The following is a 27,234-nucleotide window of genomic DNA, read 5'->3' as shown; positions in this document are numbered from 1 at the left end:
GCTCTTTTAATTGTCTGTGTTCTAATATCCTGCATATAATATAGACAATGTATTGGTAATTACTCAAAAAGCAATGTTAAAAGAAAATGTAGTGATATGCAGTGTGGCCTTTTATTTTTAGAGAATGAGAATTACTTACACTTGAAGTGTGTTATTTGAAGTGTTAGCAAATACCAATCTGAAGTCACTCTTAATTCATCACTTAGTGACAAAACGCAGAAACGGTTAAAAAATATTTTTAGTAAAAAATACAAGAATTCCAAACACTAAGTCACATTCTTCGTTTTATCCTTGTATAATGTATTCAATTTTAGCATGTTTTCAACATTCATGAGTTTATAGACAAGATAAATCATTTTAGAGTAGAAATGTCACCCAAATGCATTTTGTAACACAATTTAAATAAAACAGCATGTAGCCTTTGTTAGAAGTTAAGAATTTGTAGGTTTTCTTTTTTTTTTTTTTTAATTTTTTTTTCAACGTTTATTTATTTTTGGGACAGAGAGAGACAGAGCATGAACGGGGGAGGGGCAGAGAGAGAGGGAGACACAGAATCGGAAACAGGCTCCAGGCTCTGAGCCATCAGCCCAGAGCCTGATGCGGGGCTCGAACTCATGGACCTTGAGATCATGACCTGGCTGAAGTCGGACGCTTAACCGACTGCGCCACCCAGGCGCCCCTGTAGTTTTTCTTAAAATGAACTTCATAGTATAGTCTTTACTAAAATCCTGATTAAAACTTTTTTGCCCCAAAATTACTTCATCAGATTTCCCACTTAAATGATTAGAACAAATCCTCCCAAATTCTTGTTACTGTGAAAGATGGCATTAAGGCAAAAAAGGTGAAAGTATTTAGTAGTTCCCAATTCTGTTTGTGTACAGGAAATTACTTGAGAAGATTTTAAAAATGTACATTCCTGGGGTGCCTGGGTGGCTCAGTCAGTTAAGCATCTGACTCAATTTTGGGTCAGGTCATGATCTCAGGGTTAGTGAGATCGATCCCCACTTGGGGCTCTGTGCTGACAGTGTGGAGCCTGTTTGGAATTCTTCTCTCTGCTCCTCTCTTGCTCGTGTTCTCGGTCTCTCTCAAAATAAATAAATAAACGTTTTTTTAAAAAATGTATATTCCGGGGCAGCTTCTCCAGAAATTCTGGAGTAGGCCACATAGGTGATTCTAGTATTAGCCCCTGGATGACAGTAGTGTGTATTGGAATACTCTTCATGTCCAGCTAATAGGTGCATTTTAAAAAAAAGTAACAATGCTGTATTAGGCCAGTTTCTTGATAGTATTCGGTTTTAAGACACTAACATATTTTGGGAATACTCTCCAAGGGTTATTAAGATAAACCTCTTTATGTCTTCTGGTTCAGTGGAACACTAGTTTGAGGAATTTGGATCTAGATTTATATTGACTAATTTGGTTAATGTTTGGTTGATGAACTTAATTGTGACTAATTGACCAGCCTGTGTTCTTACTGGTATAATTTAATAAAAGACCATCATTGCTTTGCTAAAATACAAAAATAGTGGAATATTACCAGAGTGCTCTGTAACTGCAAAACACTATAAAAATCTCTCGTGTAATTATTAAAAATTAAAAGAGAATGTCAGACATCACTTATCTTAATAGAATATGAAATGAGGTATAACTTGAGTTTATGAATTTGTTGTCGGTCTGAGTGGTTATACATCATTCATTTAATAATCTGTGGTGTGTTTGGGTTTTTTTTAGTTTATGATAGTAGTTGGCTGGTGAAGCTTACCTTGTATAAAAACTATTGACATCACCAAGAGTATCAGAAAGTATTTTTTCATAGTTTTAGGTTAACCAAAGACATAAAAGTTAAAGAAATTCTGAAGTTTGACCACTCAGATATTTGGTGAAGAGCTTGGCTTGAGTAATGTTCATTCTTTTAAAATTTGACTGTTAGTTTTCATTTCACAGCAAACTAGTTTTATTCCTTTCCCCAAACCGGAAATAGATTTTTCTTTTTCACCCCACTGCTTTCTTGGCATACATGTTTAGCTGTCATTGGTGTCATTGTAGTAGTACTTACTTAAAATGATGTAATTGTTGTAATAAACTTTATAATAATTGGTCAAGTTTATAATTATTGGCCAAGATACTCTACTCTGTATCACCATTTTTAGTGATTTATGCATATGTGTCATATTCTTTCCTTCCTATCTTTAGTTAAAATGCATATTTTTTTGTCATACTAGGGAGCTAATGGGTGTGGCTGCTTGAATAAGAGAACTAATATTTTTTTTGAAACCTTAGTTTGTTATTTTATTAACCTGTTGATATTTTGAGGCATATATTTGCTTTTTGGTTTACTAAAATAAACGTGTCGAAGTGTAAGAGAACCTATTTTTTAAGTGCTGTTCAGTCTTCAGTCAAAGACTTAAGAAAAACAGACCTGGATCAGGAGTCTCTAGCAAGAGGAAAATAGTGCTGTCTTCTTAGGAGAGTTGTTCTGTGATCTGAAATTCATTTCTCTTTGACTTGAGCTCATTATAGTAGCAGTCATGCTTATGAATTTTGCCTAATGAAAAGATTTTTAAGAGGTTTAGGCTTCAACATATGCCTGCAAAACTATATTTGGCACAGGTTTTTTTTTTTTTTTTTTTGCAAGACTAAAAACTGGCTTTAAGAACAGTTTTAATTGTCTAAAACAGTTAATTCGTTTGTGTTCGTTTGTTAAGTGATATGTATGATCTTCTTATGGTGTTGTCATTTTTGTTCTTAACTGAATCCAGAGATTATTTCCTTGTATGTTTCTAGGAGATACCCTACTAGTTATTGTTTTGAAAACATTCTTTACATCTTTAGTTTTGGAGTGTAATTTTGGTGCTATAATTCAGAGATGTAAAAAAGGTCATAGAATCCTTTTTTAAAGGGGAGCGGTAGGCTCTATCTATCACAGTAAGTGTCATGTAGCTGGGCCTCAGAAATTGTTTAATGGATTGAGGAAAGAGAAATGCTTTCTTTTTTTAAAAAAAATTTTTTTTTTTTCAACGTTTATTTATTTTTGGGACAGGGAGAGACAGAGCATGAACGGGGGAGGGGCAGAGAGAGAGGGAGACACAGAATCGGAAACAGGCTCCAGGCTCCGAGCCATCAGCCCAGAGCCTGACGCGGGGCTCAAACTCACGGACCGCGAGATCGTGACCTGCCTGAAGTCGGATGCTTAACCGACTGCGCCACCCAGGCGCCCCGAGAAATGCTTTCTTAAATGAAGGTAGCCTAAAAAGTTAACTCTTTGGCAAAGGTGAAGAATGGGGATATTTAGGTCAGTGGGTTGGATTATGGAAGGATTATTGAGACCTTATGTCAGACTTTTGACACTGGTTAGAAGTGTATTTTCCCACTCCTTACGTGTACATTAATACTGCTTTTGGAGACTGGATGTAGGCTGGACTATCTCATTTTAATCATAGTAGTTTAATACATATGTATTTACTTATTTTGTATGATAGGTTATATGTACACATTTAATGTATACACAGAGTCTTCATTTAAGGTTTCTAATGTTGTAACTTCTTAGACTGGTACGTAGACTAAGCTTTTTTGTTGGAATCTCTTTGTAGGAACATAGTGCAATGCTTTATATAGCATATGTGTTCACTTGGAACATTTAAGCTTAACTTTAGAAATTGAACTTCAGGGGCGCCTGGGTGGCGCAGTCGGTTGAGCGTCCGACTTCAGCCAGGTCACGATCTCGCGGTCCGGGAGTTCGAGCCCCGCGTCGGGCTCTGGGCTGATGGCTCGGAGCCTGGAGCCTGTTTCTGATTCTGTGTCTCCCTCTCTCTCTGCCCCTCCCCCGTTCATGCTCTGTCTCTCTCTGTCCCAAAAATAAATAAACGTTGAAAAAAAAAAAAAGAAATTGAACTTCATTAGAAATTGAAGTTGGTGTATAGAGAATCCAGGCAGGACTCTTGTAGCCTCAGTTTCTGTGCAGTAAGGATTTCCTGACCCTCACAAAACTATTGTTGCGCATCCATCCTTCCCTTACTGTCACTTTTTCTGTCCTACCCCACCCCCCCACTATCCATTATTGCCAGTACCCATGCCTGTTTATTCTTTCCCTTCAAAAGGTTTCACATCTTATGGTTAATTATTGATTCTTCTATGGCCCAGTTTCAGTGATCATTCTTTTTGATGAAGGAAACTGAAATGTCTCAGTGGATGTCATGGACTTAATAGCAGAAGTAGGGATGATGCTGGGTAAGTAGAAAAAACCCTAGGTTGGGAATCAGTAGATTCTGCTTCTATTTCTTATTGTCAGTAACAAGCTATATAATCTTATGAAAGTCCATCTGGGTTAAAATGGCACAAGTTGATTTCCAAGGTCGCTCCCAGCTCTAATGTGCTTTTTGTAATCCATTCATTGTACTTTATTAGGTGCTGGCTTATGTGCCAACATGGGCTTAAAAATAGAGAGCTAAGTAAGTTTCTAGCCTTGAATGAAACCAAGTGAATGGTGACAATATATTGTGAGAAGGGATATATTAGGTGACTGTGCAGAGTGCTTTTTAAATAAGCTGCGGGGTAGGAATTAAGGAACGCTTCCTCTTGGAGGTCATATTTGAGTTGATTTTTAAGAATAGTTTACTTCACAAGGAAGGAAGGACATTCTAGGAAAACAGTTCACAGAGGAATGAGTAAGCATGGCATGTTTTGGAGTGTCCAGTGGTAGCTGAGGATGGAATATGGAGTTTGTATGGAATGGAATGGAGATGGAAAAAGCTTAATGGTATGAAGTTTTGGGTGGGGAGGTTTGGTAGGGGCCAGATTCTGAAAGGTCCTTGGATTTTTAAAGGCTGCTTAAAGGTTTTAAAGGCTGGTTAAAGGTTTTTTGTTTTACATTTTTTATGTCTTTATGAGGGGTTTTGAAAAGAGAGACAAAATCAGACTTGTGTTCTAGAAAGATTACTTGGTGGTAGTGTGGAAGGTGGCCTGGACCAGGTGAAGTCAAGGCAGGAAGAGAAGCTAGAAAACTTGCAGTATTCAGGGTGAGAAATGATGATGGTTAAGTTAAGGCAGGAGTAGTCATGGGGATAAAACCTGAAGGGTGGACCTGGCAGACTTAGAAACATGCAGTGAGACTCTGGAGCCCAGATGTGGAATTCTGGTGAAGAGACTAGATGGTGTATCAAGTTTATCTGGTTTGATTTCTGGGTGAATAATGTCAGCATCCAAGAGAATAAGGGATGCAGGAGGAGGAGCAGGTTTTTAGGTGGGGGGTTAGGGGAAGTATGTTTATATTTCCCCTTGTTAAGTTTGAGTGATCAAAGGAGAGATGAGATTCCTGGTAGGCAGTTAGATAAATGGGTCTGGACTTAGGAGAGAAGATTAGAGCCAGAGGTAAAGATTCAGTTTATAAATGGTAATCGAACCAGCTTTATGGGCAAATCACTCTGGAAGGAATGTGTGGAGCAGTTTTTAACTTGGGGTATCGTATCTCTCCTTCAGAAAGATTAATGATCCCTATGAGATTCCATACAGCAATTTGTTTTTTTGCCTGTGTGTATAATGAGATTTTCAAAGGGGTCTGTGAACCAAGATTACTGTGGAACACTGGAATGGAGTAAGAAGGATGGATCTTAATACAGAAACATGGGGAATACAGAAATTAAGGAGACAACAGAAGAAGAAGATGTAAGACGTTGAGGAGACAGTGTTAGGAGAGAACAGAGGAGAGCAACCCTTCCTTTTAAGGAAGAATGATCAACAAGAAATGCCCATTGGTTTGAGAGCAGCAATTTTTACCTTCCTTTAGAAGATTGAGTCTAGGGAAATACTTTAGTATATGAACAACTGGAAGGGAAATTGCTATAGGGAAGGAAGGTTGAAAGTAGAAATGTGAAAAGGTATGAATAGTTAGGTGGGTAACTGATGAAGGGAGGATTGGAGCCAGAGCAGTAGAGGATGGAAGACTTACCTTGGAGGAAAGAAGAAAAGGGTGTTTGTGTGTGTGTATGTTGGACAGGAGTGGGTGTGAGGACAGTGGGAAGTGGGGAAAGAGGGAGAATATTTAAATATGTAGAGCCTCTGGTGATTTGCACATTTATTGGATTTTATTTTGAAACTTTTATAGAAAATTTCAACATACCAAATAGAACTTTCTGTGACCTCAATAATTAATGATAGCCAACGGTAAGACTTTTGATACACTCTATGAATCTTGCCATAAAATCTTATAATCATCAAATTTTAGGACTGGAAAGAACCTAGATAGTCCCTTTATAGCTTTAATAAATGGAGGACCAAGTCTCTTTTTTTTTTTTTTTTTTTTTTGAGAGAGCGAGTGGGAGCGGGGGAGGGTCAGAGAGAGAGGGAGACACAGAATCTGAAGCAGGCTTCAGGTTCTGAGCTGTCAGCACAGAGCCTGACAGCGGGGCTCAAACCCACTAACCATGAGATCAAGACCTGAGCCGAAGTCAGATGCTCAACTGACTGAGCCACCCAGGCACCTCAGGCCAAGTCTCTTTTAAAAGCACATCATTATTATTCATTACATATATTTACTCAAAATTGATCAGATTTGGACAGTTAACAGAATTAACTAATTATAATGAATGCCATATATGCACTTCCCAAATCCCCACTCAAGATTGAAAGACTTCATTCTCTTAATCACTGAGAGTGTTGCTGGGGCTGTCAGACCTTCCTGGGAATTGCCCTTGGACGAAGAGAACCTCTCAGTCAAGCTCACACCCCTTCCTGGGAGTAGCCTGTGTATGAAGACCAGTCTATTAAAGACCTGGGTCCCTTGCCTCAACGTAGGGCATCCTTAAGCCCCATTTAGTTCTGAGTTTCAGAGCTTCCAGTGGGGTCGTCTGAGGCCTTTGTTGTGATTCTATCCCAGCCTAACTTGATCTTTGTCAGCTCCTTCCTTTTCCTTCCTTTCTCTGCAAGTGGTAATCCTGAGTGCCCCAGGGAAACTTCTGGCACACTTAAGAGTTTGAGTGGCTAGGGACCTGACTTCCAACACTGATGAACTTTAAAATTTCTTTTGATTTATAACAGATTTGCCAAACTTTAAAGGATTAACATCTACCAGTTTTCCATGTTTCTGGGAAATATCCAGGCAAATGTTGAAAGATAAAATTGTGTAGTAATGTAATAAAAAATTTAATTTTATAGTGCCAAACATACAGAAAAAATCATTAGGACTTGTTTTAGGATGGGATAAAAAGAGGAATACTTTCTTAAACATGTTGAACAAAGATCTTGGCATTTAGTTAGCTTTTTCCCTCCTTCTCCCATCATTCATTGTTTGTATTTCTGCTGTCTTGTTTTTATTGCCTATGTAAATTGAAAGTTGACCTTCACCCCATTTGAGATCAGACTCATGTTTTCATTGATTTTTCTTGAGAATTTTAAAAATATGGCCAATTTTTCTTTTGTGGTCATACTGTAGAGAATGGAAGTCTATGAAGTATATTTGAAACAAATAGGGTTAGATTGAGTCTATACAAAAGTCTTGCCCTCATGGTTGAGGAAAGATGTGCCTAGCAGAATCCAAGACTACATTCCTAAACAAAATACTTGATTTTCTGCCTGCAGCATTTTGAGAGTGCCTTTCCAAGATCAAGTGTGCCACCTGTCATCATTCAGTCAAATGTTTTGTCATTGCTATAAGTTACCATCCTGTCTTGGATCCAAAAGCTTCAGAGCAATGTCATTTGGCTGGCAACAACATTCTTCTTGCTTTTAATAAAGCTCCCCTCTCTTTGTCAGTATTTCTGTTTATGTGACTGTAGACATACTCAAGGTGGTCAGTGAAGTTATCTGTGCCATTTGGAAAGGAATGGCTGATGAAATGTACCTTAACTTATTCAAAAGTAATTACTTGATTCAGTAATATGCGTGAAACTGGAAAACTTTCTATTTAAGAACTCTACTTTTTTTGAGTATTTTAAGATAACCAGTCAGTACTATTTTTTTCTTAAGTTTCTTCAGGAATGATTTTAAGAAAATCTTGTGGAATATAATGATTTCATTTTAGCAAGTAAAGTTTTGTCATTTATTCTTTTCTTCCCTTTGCTTTATAACTTTAGTAAGAGTTAATGGTTGCTTTTTATTTTCTAATTAGTTTTGATATGGGTCCATTTGTTGGGAAGCAAATTTAGATTGTTAGGGAAACATTTTACTGAGTTAATATATAGGAATGTATCTTTTGTGGTATCTGTTCTGTTTTATGTTGCTTGCGTTACCAGCAAAAACAAAAAAACTGCTTCCTGTCTTTTGTAGGATGCCACATGTTTTACAATTGATGGGTTCTGTGCTATTTTAATTTTTCTCTTTCATTATTTTGGTAAAACTGGTTGAGGTATTATTTAAAAAGATTGATCTTTTTTTCCCCTTTTCCCAGATATTTTCCCATATATATAAGTATTGTAAGATTTGTGTCTTCTTGTGGATTCCTTGAGTATTTAATATTCTAGTTTCCAAGAATGCTTCTTGAGAAGTGGTATTATGGTTTTAATCATTAACCATGACCTGCCTGTGTGCATTTTTCACTTTCTGATAGTGGCATTTCAGGATGTTGTTCATGTGAGTCTTTGGCTAATTTTTCCTGATCCTCAAGTATCATCTCAGATACAAGTAAGATTTATATAAAATTACTTGCATTATATTTGAGGTTATTGATTAGGCAATCCTTGTTGCTATAATAGAAGCATTTCTGGGAGAAGTTCTGGAGAGGGGTTGGTGATAAATACAGAATGTTTTGGTTCTGATAAATGCTCTTTTTGTGCATAGGCCATTTTACTTAGAATTATATGATCCATTTTTGTCAAATGCCAAAATTAAGCCATTGAGATAGATTACTTCCTTAAACCATTTTCTGTTTTTTTAAAGTTTATTTATTTATTTTGAGAGAGTGAGTGCATGCTGGAGGGAGGGAGGGAGAGGAGGAGGAGAGAGAGAGAGAAAGAGAGTAAATCCCAGCAGGCTCTCCACACTGACAGCTCAGAGTCCATTGCAGGGCTCAATCCCACAAACAGTTGAGATCATGACCTGAGCCAAAATCGAGTCAGATGCTTAACTGACTGAGCTACCTAGGCGCCCCATCATTTTCCATTTTTTTAAATCAGTTTTCGTTTTACAGAAATTACTTACATTGGGATCTTTTTTTCCCATATAAACTCTAAAATGAGAACCAGTGATTCTTTAGTCCCTCTGTTGTTCATGTCTAATTTGTTTATATTACATTTTAACCTGTAGTAGCTTTTGCCATTGTAGGTTTTATTTTATTGTTATTGCCAGTTCCAGTGTTCACGGGATCATTTTTTAGTCATTAACAACTTTTGCTAAACATTTGAACAATAACCAGTTTTTCTTTTTCTTGTATCCCCTCTCTGCACTCCCTAAACTTAATTTTCCCCAGTAATCTGGTGAAAATATTAGTGGAATTAAGTGCTGTCACAGTTAAAGTGGAGAAGCAGATCTTGCTTTTGTACCTGAGTAAGACCTAATTTACTTGGTAGTCTGCATGTCAACATAAAATGTATAGTATGGCTACTTTTACCAGTGGTATTTTGAAGTGAATGAATTGCCAGTTAGTTGCTTTTTTAAAAATTGGGATAATTTATGTGTTTAGAAGAGTTTGCTCAGAGATTAATGATATTCTTGTTTGCTTATGCCAGGGAGGAGTACCTTTTCCTTGAATGGAGAATGGGCAGGCTGATGTGGGACCTAGTTAAAATGTTTATTTATTTTGGTGGTGGTGGTCTTTCAAACTTAGGCTGCTCTGTAAATCTTGATGCATTTATTCTCTTCAGTGGTAGGGATAAAATGCATGGCAACCAATCCAAATGCTAGCTTTGATAGACTAATACTGAAAAGAATGATGTATGTTAAATCTGTAGGAAAGTTTTATGGCTAAAAAGCATGTTTATTGAGAAAAGTATAGTTTATAAAATCTGTTAAAAAAAATTTTTTTTAGCGCTTATTTTTGAGACAGCATGAACGGGGGAGGGTCAGAGAGAGGGAGACACAGAATCCGAAACAGGCTCCAGGCTCCGAGCTGTCAGCACAGAGCCTGATGGGGGGCTTGAACTCACAGACCGCGAGATTATGACCTGAGCCAAAGTCAGATGCTTAACCGACTGAGCCACCCAGGCGCCCCTATGAAATATGTTTTTGATGGCTGAATTAAAGCCCTTTTCTAGTGCTTTAAAAGTTTTTTCTCAAAGCTAAGTATGGCTTAAAAATTACTTAGATTGTTGATTTAGGTGTGATAATGGCATTGCAGCTTAGAAGAAAAAGTATTTTGTAGTGATTAATACTGATGTGTATATATATAGAGAAGTGAATTAATGATCTGGGACTTGTTTGAAATACTTAACAAAAGGGTATATGAAGCAAATGTAGCATAATCTGGATAATTATTAAATTTGGGTGGTAATATATGAGGGGTAATTGTACTGTTTTCTGATTTTGTCTGAAAATTTTATTGTAATAAAAAGTTTCACAAAATTAAGGACATTAAAAAATCTGGTATTACGTATATTAGTAAATTAATTACCTGCAGTTCTGTATTCCCAGAAATTCCTAGAATTGCCATTGTGGTAATCTAAAACTAAGACTTAGTTTCAAATTATAATTGGCTGATTTGGGGATGGGAACAGTTAATAAGAGGGAGAACAGATAAACAATTAGTAACTTTTTTTAGTTGAGAAGTAAAAATATGAGTATTGAGTCGTTAGTCTTTTGGGGTCAGTATAGCATCATTTAATGTTTAAAACAGCACATATTATCAAATTCATTTAGTTACTAGACAACTTGTATTATGTAAAGGAAATATTTCCTGTGATATATTGCAGGTTCAGGATTCAAGGCAATGCAGTGAGAAATTTTTCTATCACGAACAATACATTTTTTGAAATCAGATGTGTTTTTTTGAGCAAGTTATTTTTTGCACTTGAATGTGAAACTATGTGGAATATGATCAAAGCTAAAATTAAACTTTGCAAATTCTCCCCAGTTTTTTTTTAAACTTAGAAAAATTATTTAACTTTGTTTATTAAAAAAAATTGTTTATTTTTGAGAGAGAGGCAGTGTGAGTGGGGGAGGGGAAGAGAGAGAGGCTCTCTGAAGCAGACTCCAGGTTCTGGGCTGTCAGCACAGAGCCTGACACAGGGCTTGAACCCACGAACCATGAGATCATGACCTGAGCCGAAGTTGAACGCTTAACCGACTGAGCCACCCAGGCACTCCAAGTTTATTTATTTGAGAGAGAAAGAGCACAAGTGGTGCACGAGCCAGGGAGGTGCACAGAGAGAGTGAGAGAATCCCAAGCAGGCTCCCCCGTGCTGTCAGTGCAGAGCCCACTGTGGGACTCAAACCTACGAACCGTGAGATCATGACCTGAGCATCAAGAGTCAGATCCTTAACCAACTGAGCCACTCAGGTGTCCCTCCTCCTCAGTTTTTATAGTAGAGTCTGCAGTGAGTGATACATTTCCCCTTGATTCATAATGCCCATCCATTTTATTTTCTATGATAAGATGTATTTTTACAGTTGTAGAAGTGTTATCTAACATTTCTTTTTTTGGATGGTGGGGAGGAGTTTCCTTGGGGGCATATAATAGGTATATGGCTAACACTTACCTAACTCTAAGAACCCCCTGAATCTTTTTCAATTCTTCCTCCTATTGCTGGAGCTGCCTTTGTTGTGAAGTGTAAAGAACCCTCTGGGAAGCTTTTGGGAGTTAGGATGATTAGCTCAGTGCATAAAACAAGATTGCCTAAAGGCCTCTTTAACGGTACGTTACAGATCAAAGTATTTGTGTTGGGGAATGATTGGACATCCAGTAGGTAATATGAAACCAGGTAATGGAGATTCTTAAGAACTCAGTGGTGGTGGAATACTGAATCAGAGTTTTTGGATGTTTTCTAGTCTATTTTCAGTTCTCAGTATTAGACATACTCTCCTAATACCTCAGAAAGGGATACAAAGATGTGTAAGTATAAATCCTTTAAGGTGTTTGGTATTTCAGGGGGAGTTTTGATTGAAGTGACTGTTGTAAAGATCAGTGATAGAATGAAGGCAGTCCTTACCACTTAGCTTGTACAATTTGCATATTATTAGGGGTTACAAAATGATGACATTCAAATTATATCGTGTGTTCTTCATTTACTAGCTGCATTATTCCTGTAAAGAGAAATTTTTCATCTATGATTGGGTTACTTGGTAGTGTAGTTGATATATAGTTAAGTCAGAATACTTGAAGAATGCTTGCTCTTTATTTACCACTTTTGAAAGTAATGAGCTGGTTCACTAGCATCCTGAAACTGAGTTTTCCTTTCTTCCTTCCTTCTTTTCTTCTTCCCTCCCTCCCTCCCTCCCTCCCTTAAATCCATCCATGAACTCAGAGATTTGAACTTTTTAGATATGCTTCATTCCATTTTATTTATGCATGTTCAGATTTGTTCATGTTTGGTCAGCAGGAACCTCTTCAGGTTTGCTCCTGAGTCCCTTTAACACAGTTATGATCTTTAATAATTTCCTTGCTTTCTAGTAACAAGGTAATCAAAATTCATCTTGTCTAATTTATGTCACAGTTCTGGAAACAGTTATTTGTCCAAGAAGCCCTGATTCCTTTCAAGAGGAAATTGTTTTTCAGTACCATTATCTGAGTTTATTGCTACTGGGGTTAGTCCCTTGCTTCCAGGCCTTTTCAGTGTGTAGTGCTAGGAAATCTCCATGTTTAAGAAGAAAACATGAATTTATACTGATAAATCAATTGAAATTCAGAACTACAGGATTTTCTGCTTAACTTTTTCTATCTTCTGACTTCTTCCTACTACAAAAACCACAAAAAAACAGACTTTCAAGGACATCCACATTTACACATCAACACTTTCACAGTAACTATTGACACCAACATTGCGATTACTGAAAAAACAAAACAAGGATGCTAGGATTAGTCAGTTTTCTGTGTTATAAAGTCATTTAAAATAGTTAATCTTTGAATGGTTATACCATCAATTTGGTATAAAATTATAATTACTTGTTTTTCATTTTTAGGGATTTCCTTTAAAATTTTAGTTTGTGGGGTACCTGGGTGGCCTTGGTTGAGTGTCTGACTTTGGCTCAGGTCATGATCTCATGGTTCGTGGGTTCTTACCCACATTGGTTCTTACCCATGTTGGGTTTTGCACTGATACTGCAGAACCTGCATTGAAGAAGTCTGTCTCCCGCTCTGTCTCGAAAATAAATAAACATTAAAAAAAAAAAATAGTTTGTTATATAATTATGTAAAACATTTACATGGTTTGAAAGTTAAAAGCTACAAAACAGGTTAAACCCAGAATAGTGTAGTTCTTTCCCTGTTTGCTTTGTTCATTCTCTCCAATAGGTAGGGTATTCTTTTTTACAGCTTATTCTTTTAAGCATATACATATATATCTCTATATTCATATCTTCCCCATCCTACCTTAAATAAATTCAAGGGTATTTATTCTAAGAAGTCTTATATTGAGTGGAAGGTTGGATTTCATAACTACTGGTGCTTTGGTTTTTTTGTTTTTGTTTTTGTTTTTTTAATTTTAGAGTTGTGCAACCATCACCCTGCCAGGATATTAGAACATTTTCATCACGGCCAAAAAGTTCCATTGTGCCCATTTACAGTTAATCCTGGTTCCTGGTCCCAGCCCTAGGCAGCCACTGTCCACTTTTCTGTTATTTCTAGATATTTTATATAAATGAAATAATACAGTAATGTACTATTTTACATCTGGCTTCTTTCACTTAGCATGTTTTTAAAGTTAATCATGTTGTAGCATGTATACCAGTGGTTCTTTTAATTGCTGAACAGTATTCTGTTGTATGAATATATACATTTTGTTTATCTTACCAGTTGGTGGACATTTGGATTGTTTCCAGTTTTTGTCTATTGTGAGGAATGCAGCTTTGCATATTCACATTTATATGGATGTATATTTTCCTTTCTCTTTGAGAAGGTTCCTAGGAGCAGAATTCCTGGTTTATATGGTAAAATGTATGTTTAACTTTTTAAAGAAACTGCCAGACTGTTTTTCATTGTGATTTATACTTTACATTCTCGCCAGCAATACAGAAGGGTTCTAGTGTCTCCACATCTCTGCCAACTGTTGGTGTACTTTCTGTCATTTTGAATTTATCCTTTCTAATAGGTGTGTAGCAGTGTGGTAAGGTTTTACTTTTAATGATATTGAGAATGTGTTCATGTGCTTATTAGACATTCATTTTTTTTTGTGAAATGTTTAAATCTTTTGCCCATGTTTAAAATAGAGTTGTCTTTTTACTCATTTGTATGAAATGTTTTAATATGTTGTAAGCCCCTTATCATTTACTTTTTCAAATTTACATTTACAAATACTTTTTTGTATATACAAATACAAATGTATTTACAAATACATTTACAAATACTTTTTCACAGTCTGTGGATTATCTTTTCATTTTCTTAATGGTGTCTTTTGAAGCACACATTTTTAATTTTGTGGAAATCCATTTTATATTTTTTTCCCTTTTGAAGAATGTGTATTGATGCCACATCTAACACTTTGCCCAACCCAAAGTTATGATTTTCTCCTGTGTTTTTCTTCTAGAATTTTAGGTCTTACGTTTAGGTGTTTGTGATCCATTTTGAGTTAATATTTGTGTGTGTTGTAAGATAAGGATCTGAACAGTTGTTGGTTTTTGTTTTTGGCATTTGAGTATTGAATTGTCCCACGTGGTGTGTGGAAAATACTCTCCCTTTTGAATTATCTGGGCACTCGTTGCACAAATCATTTGACTATAAATGTAAGAATTTTCATTCTGGACTCTTTTCCATTGATTTATATGCTTATCCTTTTGGCACTACCACATTGTTTTGATTACTGTAGCTTTAAAGATGATTTTGGAATTTGATAGAATAAGTCTTCTGACTTTGCTCTTTTAAAAAATTGTTCTGGCTATCCCAGGTCCTCTGGTTCCCTAAGAATTTTAGAAACAATCTATCAATTAAAAAAAAACAAAACAACTCACCTGAGATTCTCATAAGGATTACATTGAATTTATAGATCAACTTGGGATGAGTTTTCTTTTTTTTTTTTTTAACTTTTTTTTTAAACATTTATTCATTTTTGAGAGACATAGACAGAGCATGAGCAGGGGAGGGGCAGAGAGAGGGAGACACAGAATCTGAAGCAGGCTCCAGGCTCCGAGGTGTCAGCACAGAGCCCAACGTGGGGTTCAAACCCACAAACTGCAAGATCAAGACCTGAGCCAAAGTCAGACGCTTAACCATCTGAGCCACCCAGGCGCCCCGGGGTGAATTTTCATCTTGTGTTTAACCTGGGCTTATGCAGCCTCAGGCTGCTAAGAACTGTGCTGTTTGCCTTCTCCAGCTGAGTAGCTTCCGAGAAGTCACTTTGAGTGATCATGTCTCTGGGTCTTGGCTTTATCCTCTGCACTAAAAATGGAGTGAGTCCCCTGCCATCACAGCAGCTTCTGGTCCTCATAGGGTAACACTGATGGAGCTGGGTGGTGGTCAGGGAGAACTGTGCAGCCCCAGACCAGAACACCACAGATTCTCAATGTTGTTAGTTGAAATCAAGCTTATTTTATTTTATTTTTTTATTTTATTTTACTTTATTTTATTTATTTTAAAAAAATTTTTAATATTTTATTTTTACTTTTTTTAAATTTTATTTTTTAAATTTACATCCATATTAGCATAAAAATCAAGCATTTTTCAAACATAAATGCTTCTCAAATAATTTTATGTCTTTGGAAATGAAAATGACTCATTTTGTAAAAAAATTTCAGGTTTATAATTGCTTTTAAGGGAGAAAGTTTGCTGATTCCACTTGCCTATAATTCAAAGTACCTTCTTTCCTATGCCTGAGTCTTAAATTACATAGTTTGTATGAGAAAATAGGTGCTGCTTTGATTTTATTGCTAACTATTTGTCCTGAATTGAGGACCAAGCACATTGCTTCTTTGAGGAGTAGGATGGAAATAGGGACTGAATCTAGTTGCTTTCCCCTTCCTGACACACAACCTACACAGGTCATTTTTAATTTGGGAGTTATATCTGGTTGGAAGACTACTTTCACTTTTATACAATACTGCTTTACTTCAGATATTTGTGGTTTATGAGTAGGATCGTTTTGTATTTTGTCAGAAGAATTTGAGTCAGGTAATATGCCCCCTTTTTCCTTTTGAAACATTTAAACATAATTTTTTTTTTGTCATTGTATTTTGATTTTCTGTAGGAGAACAATTTGAGTTTAGTGTAGTACTTCCTTTTTTCTTTTGATACATGAACATAGTTCTTTTTCATCTTAACTATATTTTAATCTTTTCTTAGTTTATGATTAGTGTATATAATGTAAAATTGTTTGAAATTATACTTTTTTGGGTGAAGATGCCTTGGTACTGACTAATACCCTTCAACAGAGTTTAATGAGGGTGGGGACTAAGTGTCTCTCTTTCCCAATGTTTAATACAAAATAAACAGTATGATTTTGTTCAGTACGTTGTAGCATTATTGTGTTGCATTAGGTTGAAGTTCCAAGGGTTTTAAGCTTAGTTTGTGCTTTTGGTGACTGATCTTCACCTCTTTATAGCCTTTGGAGAAGAGCATAAGAAAGTGGACCAGAACATACTGTTTGGGAGAGAAACATAGAATCAAGGAAGATTCTGGTTTGAGATAAAGGAATGGGGAATATGGCATGGAAGTGAAGTACACTATTGAGTATTTTTCCATTTCCTGTAAGATCTGTTTTTTGTTACCTGGTCTGGTGAGTTTAACCCATCTCAATAGATTACTTAAAATCTCATCTTAACTTCAGTATATGAAGTCATAAGTTTGTTTTACTAAAATCTTTGCTTTCCTCCTTTTTCCCTCTTAGGACATTTGCTACAAGATCCTATTGCACCCACCAACTCCACCTGCCAACATTATGTCTGCAAACCTTGTAAAGGCAAGAAAATGATGATGAAACCTTCATGTAGCTGGTGCAAAGACTATGAGCAATTTGAGGAAAACAAACAGTTAAGCATCCTAGTGAACTGCTACAAAAAACTATGTGAATATATAACACAGACTACATTGGCACGGGATATAATAGAAGCGGTCGACTGTTCTTCTGATATTTTGGCTTTGCTTAATGATGGATCATTGTTTTGTGAGGAGACAGAAAAACCCTCAGATTCATCCTTTACTTTGTGTTTAACACATTCCCCTTTACCTTCGACCTCAGAACCCACAGCTGATCCTCAAGCTAGTTTATCTCCAATATCTGAAAGCACCCTCAGCATTGCTATTGGCAGTTCTGTTATCAATGGTTTGCCTACTTATAATGGGCTTTCGATAGATAGATTTGGTATAAATATTCCTTCACCTGAACATTCAAACACAATTGATGTATGTAACACTGTTGACATAAAAACCGAGGATCTGTCCGACAGCTTGCCACCTGTCTGTGACACAGTAGCCACTGACTTATGCTCCACAGGCATTGATATCTGCAGTTTCAGTGAAGATATAAAACCTGGTGATTCTTTATTACTGAGTGTTGAGGAAGTGCTTCGCAGCTTAGAAACTGTTTCAAATACAGAGGTTTGTTGCCCTAATTTGCAGCCCAACTTGGAAGCCACTGTATCCAATGGACCTTTTCTGCAGCTTTCTTCCCAATCTCTTAGCCATAATGTTTTTATGTCCACCAGCCCTGCACTTCATGGGTTATCATGTACGGCAGCAACTCCGAAAGTAGCAAAATTGAATAGAAAACGATCCAGATCAGAAAGTGACAGTGAGAAGGTTCAGCCACTTCCAATTTCTACTATTATCCGAGGCCCAACGTTGGGGGCATCTGCTCCTGTGACAGTGAAACGAGAGAGCAAAATTTCTCTTCAACCTATAGCAACTGTTCCCAATGGAGGCACAACACCCAAAATCAGCAAAACTGTACTTTTATCTACTAAAAGCATGAAAAAGAGTCATGAACATGGATCCAAGAAATCTCACTCTAAAACCAAGCCAGGTATTCTTAAAAAAGACAAAACAGTAAAGGAAAAGATTCCTAGTCACCATTTTATGCCAGGAAGTCCTACCAAGACTGTGTATAAAAAACCCCAGGAAAAGAAAGGGTGTAAATGTGGGCGTGCTACTCAAAATCCAAGTGTTCTTACATGCCGCGGCCAACGCTGCCCTTGCTACTCTAACCGCAAAGCCTGCTTAGATTGTATATGTCGTGGCTGCCAAAACTCCTATATGGCCAATGGGGAGAAGAAGCTGGAGGCATTTGCTGTGCCAGAAAAGGCCTTGGAGCAGACCAGGCTCACTTTGGGCATTAATGTGACTAGCATTGCTGTACGCAATGCTAGTACCAGCACCAGTGTAATTAATGTCACAGGGTCCCCAGTAACAACGTTTTTAGCTGCCAGTACACATGATGATAAAAGTTTGGATGAAGCTATAGACATGAGATTCGACTGTTAAATCAGTGGGTCTTTAAACCTACCTCTGGTAGGGAAATAGCTACAGTTTTACGGCAGCTATGGTTTTGTTGGTTTAACTTGCCGGAGCTCCTGCATATAGATCACTTGTATCAAGTGTTTTCATTGCTAAGTTATATGTGTTAGTGTCGGGGAAATAGTTTGCAGATAATGGAGGAGTAACCCTACAACTATATGTCCTTAGTTCTTACAGAACCTCATAGTTTGAGAACAAATGCTGATGCAACTGATTTATACAAAATGAACTTTGGCAAGGAAAATAACATTAACCTCATTGTTTATGGTCATGCTTTGTGCATAATCAAAGTTTATGATTAAAGTGTAAGGAAGTGGTATCTAGTCAGTCCATAAAGATTGTGCTAATATTTTGTGAAAAAGTAGCCATTAGTTTGTTCAGGAGACTCAGTGCTGCCTTCAGATGCTATTGATGTTTCTCCTGTTGAAAAGCTGATGTGTCCAGCTCAACCTTTGTGCTGATGTAATACCATTTCTGATCATGAAAATTGGCTACTGGTGTATGTAGCAGTTCTTAAATCAGCAGTATTATGAAAGAAAATTTGCCCCTCATTAGAATGTTGAAATCTGTCTTTTAAAAAGTGAACAAACTGAAATTCTGTCAGACTGCAGATGTTTAGCTGTTTATGCTATAGAACTCTTCTGAGTTGAGTCCCTTTTATAGTTCACGTCTGACTCATTTCTAGGAAAAAATTTGAAATCCTTCCTTCACTTTTAGCAATGTTATGATTAGATAAATGAAGTGGAGAAGAGCAGTTTTATTCTGAAGGTAATTGAATTTAGATTATAAAATGTGACAATTTTTAAAAAAATTATAAAAATTTTTATTTAGAAGTTGGGATTTATTTAAAATAATTTTGGAATAATGCCCCCAAACTTAACCAGATTTATGCATTGTATTTATTGCTATTGGCCACTTCTTTGATTTTTTTTTTTTGTTCCTCTGATAGTTTCATCCTTTATTTTGAATATGCCCCTTCTCTTTTCTTTCTTTCTCTTTCGGTGCTATTTGTTATGAAGGCTTCTTTATAGAGGCCAAATAAAAATGCCTTTTTATGAAGCCTGTGCATTTAGGTAGGTTTGAAGCTAGGAGGTTGTTTTTTTTTTTTTTTAGAATGCTCTTTTGCATGTAAAGCACAAACTGTGTTTCAGTTTAAATGCATGTCTTCCCTTTAATTTTTATGGGGGAGACAAGTACAAACATTCTGTTGAAGGGAAATCTAGTCAGTTGCTTGAAAAGAGCACAGCCCAAACAAAACAAGGACTGACTAGGTTGTAAAGAAATGACCTTATGATTTAAAAGAAGAATTGCTGCTTTGACAGTGCTTATTTAAAGAAAAATACTGCTGGAAAATTTCCAATTTCTACTACGTTCACCATCTCTGATGAGATCTGACATGTTGAAGTTATGTTTTGATTTGGCACACAGCATGTTCAATGATGGTTACTCACCTAGTACAAGACATGGAGAAGAAACCTTTGGACACAGAGCAGATGACACCTCCTTCTGTTTTGTAGTGTATCCTGGTGTCATTTTCTGTGAATGTGGTCAGGTAGAGTTGTTTTTGTTGTTGTTGGGCCTTTTTTTTTTTTTTTTTTTTTTTTTTGTCTCTTTTGGTGGGGTGGGGGTGGGCTAAAGCCATAGGAAGAAAATGTGATGTATGTGTCCAGTATGTACTATTTTGTTTTTGTTTTGCAAGAAGAGTTGAACTATTTTTGATAACAAGAGTAAATGGTGGAAAATGCTTCTTAGTTGTCTTGTCTTTATTTGCTTTCCAAGTTTTGGAATTTTATTTAATTCCTCTAAGTGTTAGCAGTGTCTTATGCAACATGTATTTGCCTAAAGTTTGTAACAGTTTTGTGTTGAACTCAGATGCCCTGCTATATAAACTTGTAAACCTGTTCTTTATTCACTAATGATCACTGCAAAAATGACTAGAACTGAGATTGTACACATGGATGATTAGGATATATTTTGCAAATCTCCCAAACTTTCCTAATATTATGATCTTAAAATTCATAGAATACTTTATTGCTTCCCAAGTTTGATAATTTTAGTTTTGTGTTTTTTGATGCATGGGAGGTTGGCAATATAGACAAAGCGGAAATCATTAGTATGTGAGGGCCTTGATTGTTATGTAATATTGCCAATGATGAATTCAGGTTGTTTTTAGCACAAGTTTCTCTTTTTTATGCTGGTATTCTCACTGCCACATTTTTGGAAACCTGTATTACACCTTAATTCTATCAATAAATGTTAGTTTTCTAATTCTATGTTGTAGAATACTGAGGAGTTTGGGATAGCATGCTCTGAATGGCCTATATTATATACATCTGGGGAAGAATAATTAATTACAGTGCCTTGATTTTTATATTGTTTTTCTTTATACCATGAGTTATTTAGGAATGCTGACCAATGGCTAACTAGGGATGATTAAGAAATTATTACTGAAGTAACTGGATTTACTTTATCAGGATTTGAAACCACCAAAACAATAACAGCTTTTAATATGATACATCTTCATTTGTTCTTTGAGTCTTTGTTATTAATGTATGTAATCAAATGATCTTTCACTTAGTTGATAGAGAATTTTTATAGCTGCTGATTTATCTTTTTGGTTAGCTTCATTAAGTCTACATTTCTGTGCAGAGCTATAATATGGATCTAGGATAAAGAATTTCTTTTTGCTCTTAGTATTCTTGAAACAATTCTGTGGTGACCTTGAAGAAAAGTCTTAGATGAAAAATAAAATTTTCTTTCCCGTATCATAGGTGACAAATACAAAAATGCTTTAGAGAATACTGAGTTCAAAGTATAGTGTTGGAATCTAATACTTGGATGATATTTTAACTTTTCTCCCTCCTTTCTAAAAAAGTTTAGGTACAGTTTTTTAAAAAGAATACATTATATACAAGGCTAAAGTTTTTGATCCTTGTAAACCTCTTATTCCCAATATCTAGTCCTCTTCCTTATTCCTCTCCAGAGGAAATCCCTTCTCAGTTATGAGGTGTTATCCTTCTAAATCTTTCTTTATAGTTTTCCCCAGGGGTTCAAAGAGTTATTCTTTGAAACTCAAATTTACAGTGTTACTCTCTCAAACATAAAAATGAGTTGCAAGGGTGAATAAAACCAAAAGTGTGTAGTGATTATCTTCGTGAACATGGTTCATATTTGACAACTTGTCTTTATTTAGTTTTGCAAAAAGGGAAAAACAAAAACAAGTCATGCAGGTTTCTCCACCCAAACACACTTTAACATTTCCAAAAACTGAGCAAATGCCTTACCTCATTAGATTCTAGAATTTTATAAATACTTTGACACGGTGACATAGATAAGATGCAGAGAAAATACACGGAATTTCATTAGTTTGATTACCTCGGCAATTAATGTTATGAAATTCATTTTTCATTGACTAGCATTAAGACCATGATAACCTTCAGTTTTTATCAAGGAGTCAGAAATACTGTAAAAACTTCAAATTTCCAGTTGGGCAGTAATGATTATATTTAGTGAAATCTTTACCAGAAAGTCATATATATACTGTCCTAGTTCTCAGAATTCACATTTCTTGCATTCAACTCTTAGGAGTACAGTAAAACGCTTCTGTCTGAAAATACGATACTTTGGGTAACCTAAATTAAAATAGCTTTATCTTAATGGAATGATACTGTTAGCTGTTACTTTTTATAATTACAGACTTTTGAAACAAAGTACAGACCAAAGTAAAAGCAAGAGGATTTCAGTAAGGAGACACAAGGTACAGAGGTAAAAAGCCAAATAGTATTAAAAAAAAAATCAAATGTATATTGAATTTTTTTTACTTTTTGTTGAGGCTTAGAAATATTTTAGACCATTATGGATAATAAAACCTTTAAATCCTATCTTGGCTAATGAAATAAAATTGCTTTCTCTCCCTGGTAAAAGGGTGGATGAGATAGATGGTAAAGTTCATGTATCACAAATACATAAACTTTTAATCCTAATTTACTAGTCTATTTAAGTTACTGCATATAATTTTTCCTAAAAATTTAGTCATTTTTAAGCTTTTAGTTCTTTGTGAACTGTTAGATACCAAATTTTAATATTTATGCTTTCTGTAACAGTTAAATGGAAGGTTAGTTCTGATCATAAAAGGTAAAATAACAGCAAACTGTATCAGTAAAATAACTTTTGGTTGATGGTGCATTTCCTAAATTGCCCTTATCTCCACTTTTTGCCTACCATAGCCCAAGGTTTGATTATTTCATTGTTTGACTTTTCATACCAGTAAGGGGGAACCAAAGCAGGGTGGCAAGGGAAGCTATTCGGACATTCAGGACTGTGGTTAAAGCAGAAAACCCAGGGAAAAGGTGATGACTTTGACAGAGATAGTTGTTAAAAAGTTTCTTGGGGGTTTCTTTCACTTACGCTATTAGAAATTTCCATCCTTTTAAATAATTTATTTTCAGTTTTTAAGGATATTGCAGGATTTGGCTGCATTGTGGCTTGCTAAAAAAAAGGTAGAATTCTGTAATGAACACATCTACTATATAGTAAAAATGAAACTGGTTTCCTTTATGGGTTTCTTGCATCATGGTTTTCTTCCATTTTTGTGCTAAATATTGAGGTGATGGAATATTTGAAATAGTTTGTTTTCAACATGAGTGGATAATGTTTAGATTGAGGCCTTTACTGTTGGCTTAGTGTAATATTCAGTGATGAATACATCTAGTAAAAATTTTCATATATCACTAAGTCTTCAAGTAGGCCTTCTGATAGGAAGTGTAGATGGGGGGGCATCAACTAATTTGAGGATTAATAAGTCATTCAGTAATTCTCCACAAATGTTAGATAAGTTAAAAGGAAATTTTTTCAAGTATGAGTCAAATTCTGTACTTAGAAGTGTTTTTCATCCTATTTTATATAAGATCCACAGTGAGGATGGGGAGAGATTATGCAGAGCTTGCCAGCAAGGTTGGAAGGCCCAGTGGTTACAATACCTGAGGATGTAAAGTGACTAGCAGTTTGGCAGGTCATTGTGAAATTACGTTAAACCAAGTAATAAGTTCAAGATCTTTGAACTCCAGTACACATATTAAAAAGTCTGAGATGTTCTGGCAGTGCTTTTATTACCAGGGGTAAGTCACTTCTGGAGGCCCTTTAACTGCTTTCTCAAGTTCCAGAGTTTTTCTGACTCAAGTTTTCTGCAAGTGAAGGCTTCTGGGCTCCATAGGAGCCCTGAGGGACCTCAGGGATGCTGGACAACAGAGGCAACTCCTGCTTTTGTGCAGAGAATTGTGCTTGGCACTGTCCCCAAGAGATCGCTGGTACATTCAGGGGTGAAGAGTGCAGATTCACAGACTTTGGAAGGTGATGTTTATCACTGTATTTGTTTGGAGAAAAAGGTTTGTAAGGGGTTCGAGGCAAACTGGAGGAGTCCCCCAAATTGAGCATGTGTATCCAGATCTATTGCTTAATGTCTTAAAGTTCCTAGTGCAGATACACACTTGCAGAAATCAAAGCCTTTAAAAAGCAGTATGCAAATTGGAGCATCTCCACAAGAAAAAGATTTAAAATACATATCTCTTTCATGTAGATCTTGGCAGCTATTCTTCATCCACTGACTGAAGCTTTCCACATTTCTCTGAAAGGCTTGAGGTTACTATTTGACTTTTATTGCCTTTGTTTCCAATTTCAGAGGGAGAGACAGGTTCTTCTGTTTCATAATCTTCAAAGGAGCTGAAAGAACAAACAAAAGTGAGTTACCGATTGAAAAAAACAAAAACTTCATTGGGTAGAAGTCAATATGGCAAACTAGAGACTGGAAACCACCAGCTTGCAAAACTACCCTCAGTTGCTAAATGACAGTTGTGAACAACTGAACCATGCTGGAGGAGACCATGGTTTCATCTAGAATAGAAAACATACTTTCTTTGTTCCTTAAAGCCCAAGTTCATGTTAGGATTTGTTGAAAATGTGCTGTATCTAGCTTTCCCTAGGAGCGTTGGTATGAATGAGAGCATTATGGAGGCGACTAGGTTAGGGAGGGTGTGAGGTCCATAAAGTACAACTTTATATGACTGCCTTCATTGAAGTGGCTTTCATGCAGAGTGGGGAATGTTCAGCTCAAATTGCTTTATAGCTTCTTTGGTTTCCAAGAAGTACATTTAGATGTGCAAGTGTGTACATAGAGTAGGTTAAAGCCTATTCATGGATTTCCTTCCATTCTTTACAGAACTCCCAGCATATTCCCTCTGCCTACTCCCCTTAGAAGTTCTTGGAATCCCCTGAGTTCCATTATTTTCCAGGCTATTCTTGAGGGTGGCCTTAAGCAGGGATGACAATATTATATCTAGTGGGAATGATGGCTGCTTGAAGTATTGATAAATAATATGCTGAGGCTACATCTAGGCCCAGAGAAATATAGATAGTTATTACCAATGTTTGTTATAGTATTTGGCATCACCAAGCTTATTAAAACCTTACCATTTGCAAGGACTTTTTACACAGTATCTGTGCAGAAATTCCTGAACATAATAGTTCTTTCATCAAAAAGGTACCAAGGCTGGCTAATGTAACCTGTGGTGAGACAGGTATACCCAATAGTAGAGGTGGTACCTATTCAACTTTAAAACATTTTTGAATAGAGGGTAGAGAATATTAAACCAACAAACAAAAAGCCTAGCTGATGTTTAGAAAACTTCTTGAGTACCAATTCATGATCCTATCAAATATTATTTACAACATCATTTTGCAGAAATACCCCATTCTATACTTCGTTTCTATTCTTCTCCCCATCTCCTTGAGGCCTCAGTGTAACTGGCATCTGTTGGATAAGGAGGCAGAAGGGAGGGTAACTTTGTTTTAAGGGTTGATGGTTGAGCCTCTCCATTACTGGACCAAAATTCTCAAAAGCTAATTCTAGCAATGCAGTGTCAGATGTTGTGCTTATTTCCTGTCAAGAGTGAAAGACATTTTCTTCTCCGTGCAGATCTGGGAGTAAGTTCAAGAGGTCTGAACTAAGACTCGTTCAATAAATATCTAGCCCCTTCCTACCGAGCTTGTACTATAATGGAGGCCATCTGGAATAATGGTTAAGTGGTTTACAGCCTTAGAGCATGGGCTTTGGAAAAGTCAGGTTCCAATCTCAGTTTGATCACTTAATGTTATTTTGGGTATGTTAACACCTCTGCATCAGTTTCCTCAACTAATGAGGTAATAGCAGTTCCTACCCCCTCATAAGGGTCAAGTGGAGATTGGGTGAGAGGACCTACTATTTTCATGATAGAGAAGTGTTGGGGCTTACTACTGGAGCAGGATGGTGACACCTAATCCTATTAAGGGGTCAGGGTCACATTGTGTATGTTATTTGTGAATACAAATTTTTACAAAAGTATTTTTTCCCATTGTAGCCTCATACCAGAAATGGGATTTCTAGCAATGGATCTGATCCAATCTAGTACATAAAGATATCCTAATGCCCTGTGGGTTGCATACAGAGGAAAGCCACCTGCATTTCTTTTGTACTTTCAAGGCACCAAGAGGAGTACTATGCATGGAAGCTTTGGAGGAATCTTCTGGATTGAGGGAGCTCATTTAGAATCTTTGTCTTTTTTTTTTTTTTTTTTTTTTTTTTTGTGATGTTTATTTTAGAGAGAACATGAGCAGGGAAGGGGCAGAGAGAGAGAGACAGAATCCAAAGCAGGCTCCAGGATCTGAACTGTCAGCACAGAGCCCGATGAGGGGCTTGAACTCACGAACTGTGAGATCATGACTTGAGCCAAAATCAGATGCTTAATGGACTTGAGCCACCCAGGCACCCCTAGAATTTTTTTATCAGTGTCCCGGAGACTTTTCGTACTCTACCTCAGTGTTTCTCAAATGGAGGCGATTCCCCCCACCCTGGGACATTCGGCCATGTCACAACCGGGTGGGTTCTCTACTGACATCTAGTTGGTAGAGTTCAGAGATGCTGCTAAACATCCTATAATGTGCCAGACAACACCTCACAAGTGAATTATTCAGCTTAGAACATCAGTGGCACTGAGAAACACTGCTCTAACTCTTGCCCCTTCAGTGTTAATGCATCCCCGAATTCTGGACTAAGCTCTTATTTTGTACTTCTCTGGACGGTCATTCTTTCTTATGGCTTTATCCACCACTTGTTTACCTGCAGTTTCTAAATGTACAAATCCAGCCTCAGCCTCTAAGCTGGAGACTGCCATGTATCCAACTACCTACTCTTATGGCCCTTCCATTATAGCAGTATATACAAAGCTGAACTCCTCCTTCCCACACCCTGGCTCCACCATTATCTACCCCTTTAAAGCCAGAAATCCAGTGATTGCCAAGTTTCTCTTCCCTCCTTTGCCTTCCCCTTTTCAAATCCAGCCAGTTTCTTATACCACTTAGAATAATACATGGACACAGTCCTGCCCCTCTCTCCCCATTGCCACTGATTTAGTTCAGGGCACTGTATTTCATTGCTTGGATTGCAATAGTTTTCTAACAACTGGTCTTCTGCCTTCACTCTTGTCACATACCCTTTGCTATTGCCATACCAGGCTTTTTAGCTTGTCAAAATGGTTCTGGTCTTGGGACCTAATGCCCTTGTAAATGTTCTTCTGTGGCCTGCAGTGACCTTACCTTTTGGTTAACTTGTTCTCATCTTTTAATCTGAAAGGTCATTTAAAAGTTTCTTGGTTCCCAGTGCCTGAGTAACCACCATCTCTTTT

At 36.7% G+C, this 27,234-nt stretch overlaps 2 protein-coding genes across 8 annotated transcripts in view; one reads left to right on the top strand and one right to left on the bottom strand.

Annotated features, from left to right (window-relative positions):
• MSL2 (MSL complex subunit 2) overlaps positions 1 to 20,788 on the top strand; it is a 37,185-nt gene extending 16,397 nt beyond the window's left edge. For 3 of the 4 annotated variants that reach the window (XM_047875844.1, XM_047875842.1, XM_047875840.1), the window contains exon 2: positions 16,896 to 20,788. In XM_047875844.1, the coding sequence (XP_047731800.1) occupies positions 16,976 to 18,487 (1,512 nt within the window). In that variant the 5' untranslated portion in view covers positions 16,896 to 16,975 and the 3' untranslated portion in view covers positions 18,488 to 20,788. Of the gene's footprint in view, positions 1 to 16,491; positions 16,785 to 16,895 lie in introns of those variants that run through there. The other variant, XM_047875843.1, reaches the window with a different exon arrangement.
• Positions 20,789 to 21,684: 896 nt separating this feature from the next.
• The window catches only part of PPP2R3A (protein phosphatase 2 regulatory subunit B''alpha), a 200,798-nt gene continuing 195,248 nt past the window's right edge, over positions 21,685 to 27,234 (bottom strand). For all 4 annotated transcript variants that reach the window (XM_047875324.1, XM_047875326.1, XM_047875325.1 and 1 more), the window contains one exon: positions 21,685 to 24,238. In XM_047875324.1, the coding sequence (XP_047731280.1) occupies positions 24,106 to 24,238 (133 nt within the window). In that variant the 3' untranslated portion in view covers positions 21,685 to 24,105. The remainder of the gene's footprint in view (positions 24,239 to 27,234) is intronic.

The sequence above is a fragment of the Prionailurus viverrinus genome, chromosome C2 (assembly GCF_022837055.1).
Source record: "Prionailurus viverrinus isolate Anna chromosome C2, UM_Priviv_1.0, whole genome shotgun sequence".
NCBI lineage: Eukaryota > Metazoa > Chordata > Mammalia > Carnivora > Felidae > Prionailurus > Prionailurus viverrinus.
The sequence above is the reverse complement of the archived record's forward strand: the minus strand, read 5'-3'. Positions and strand labels throughout refer to the sequence as shown.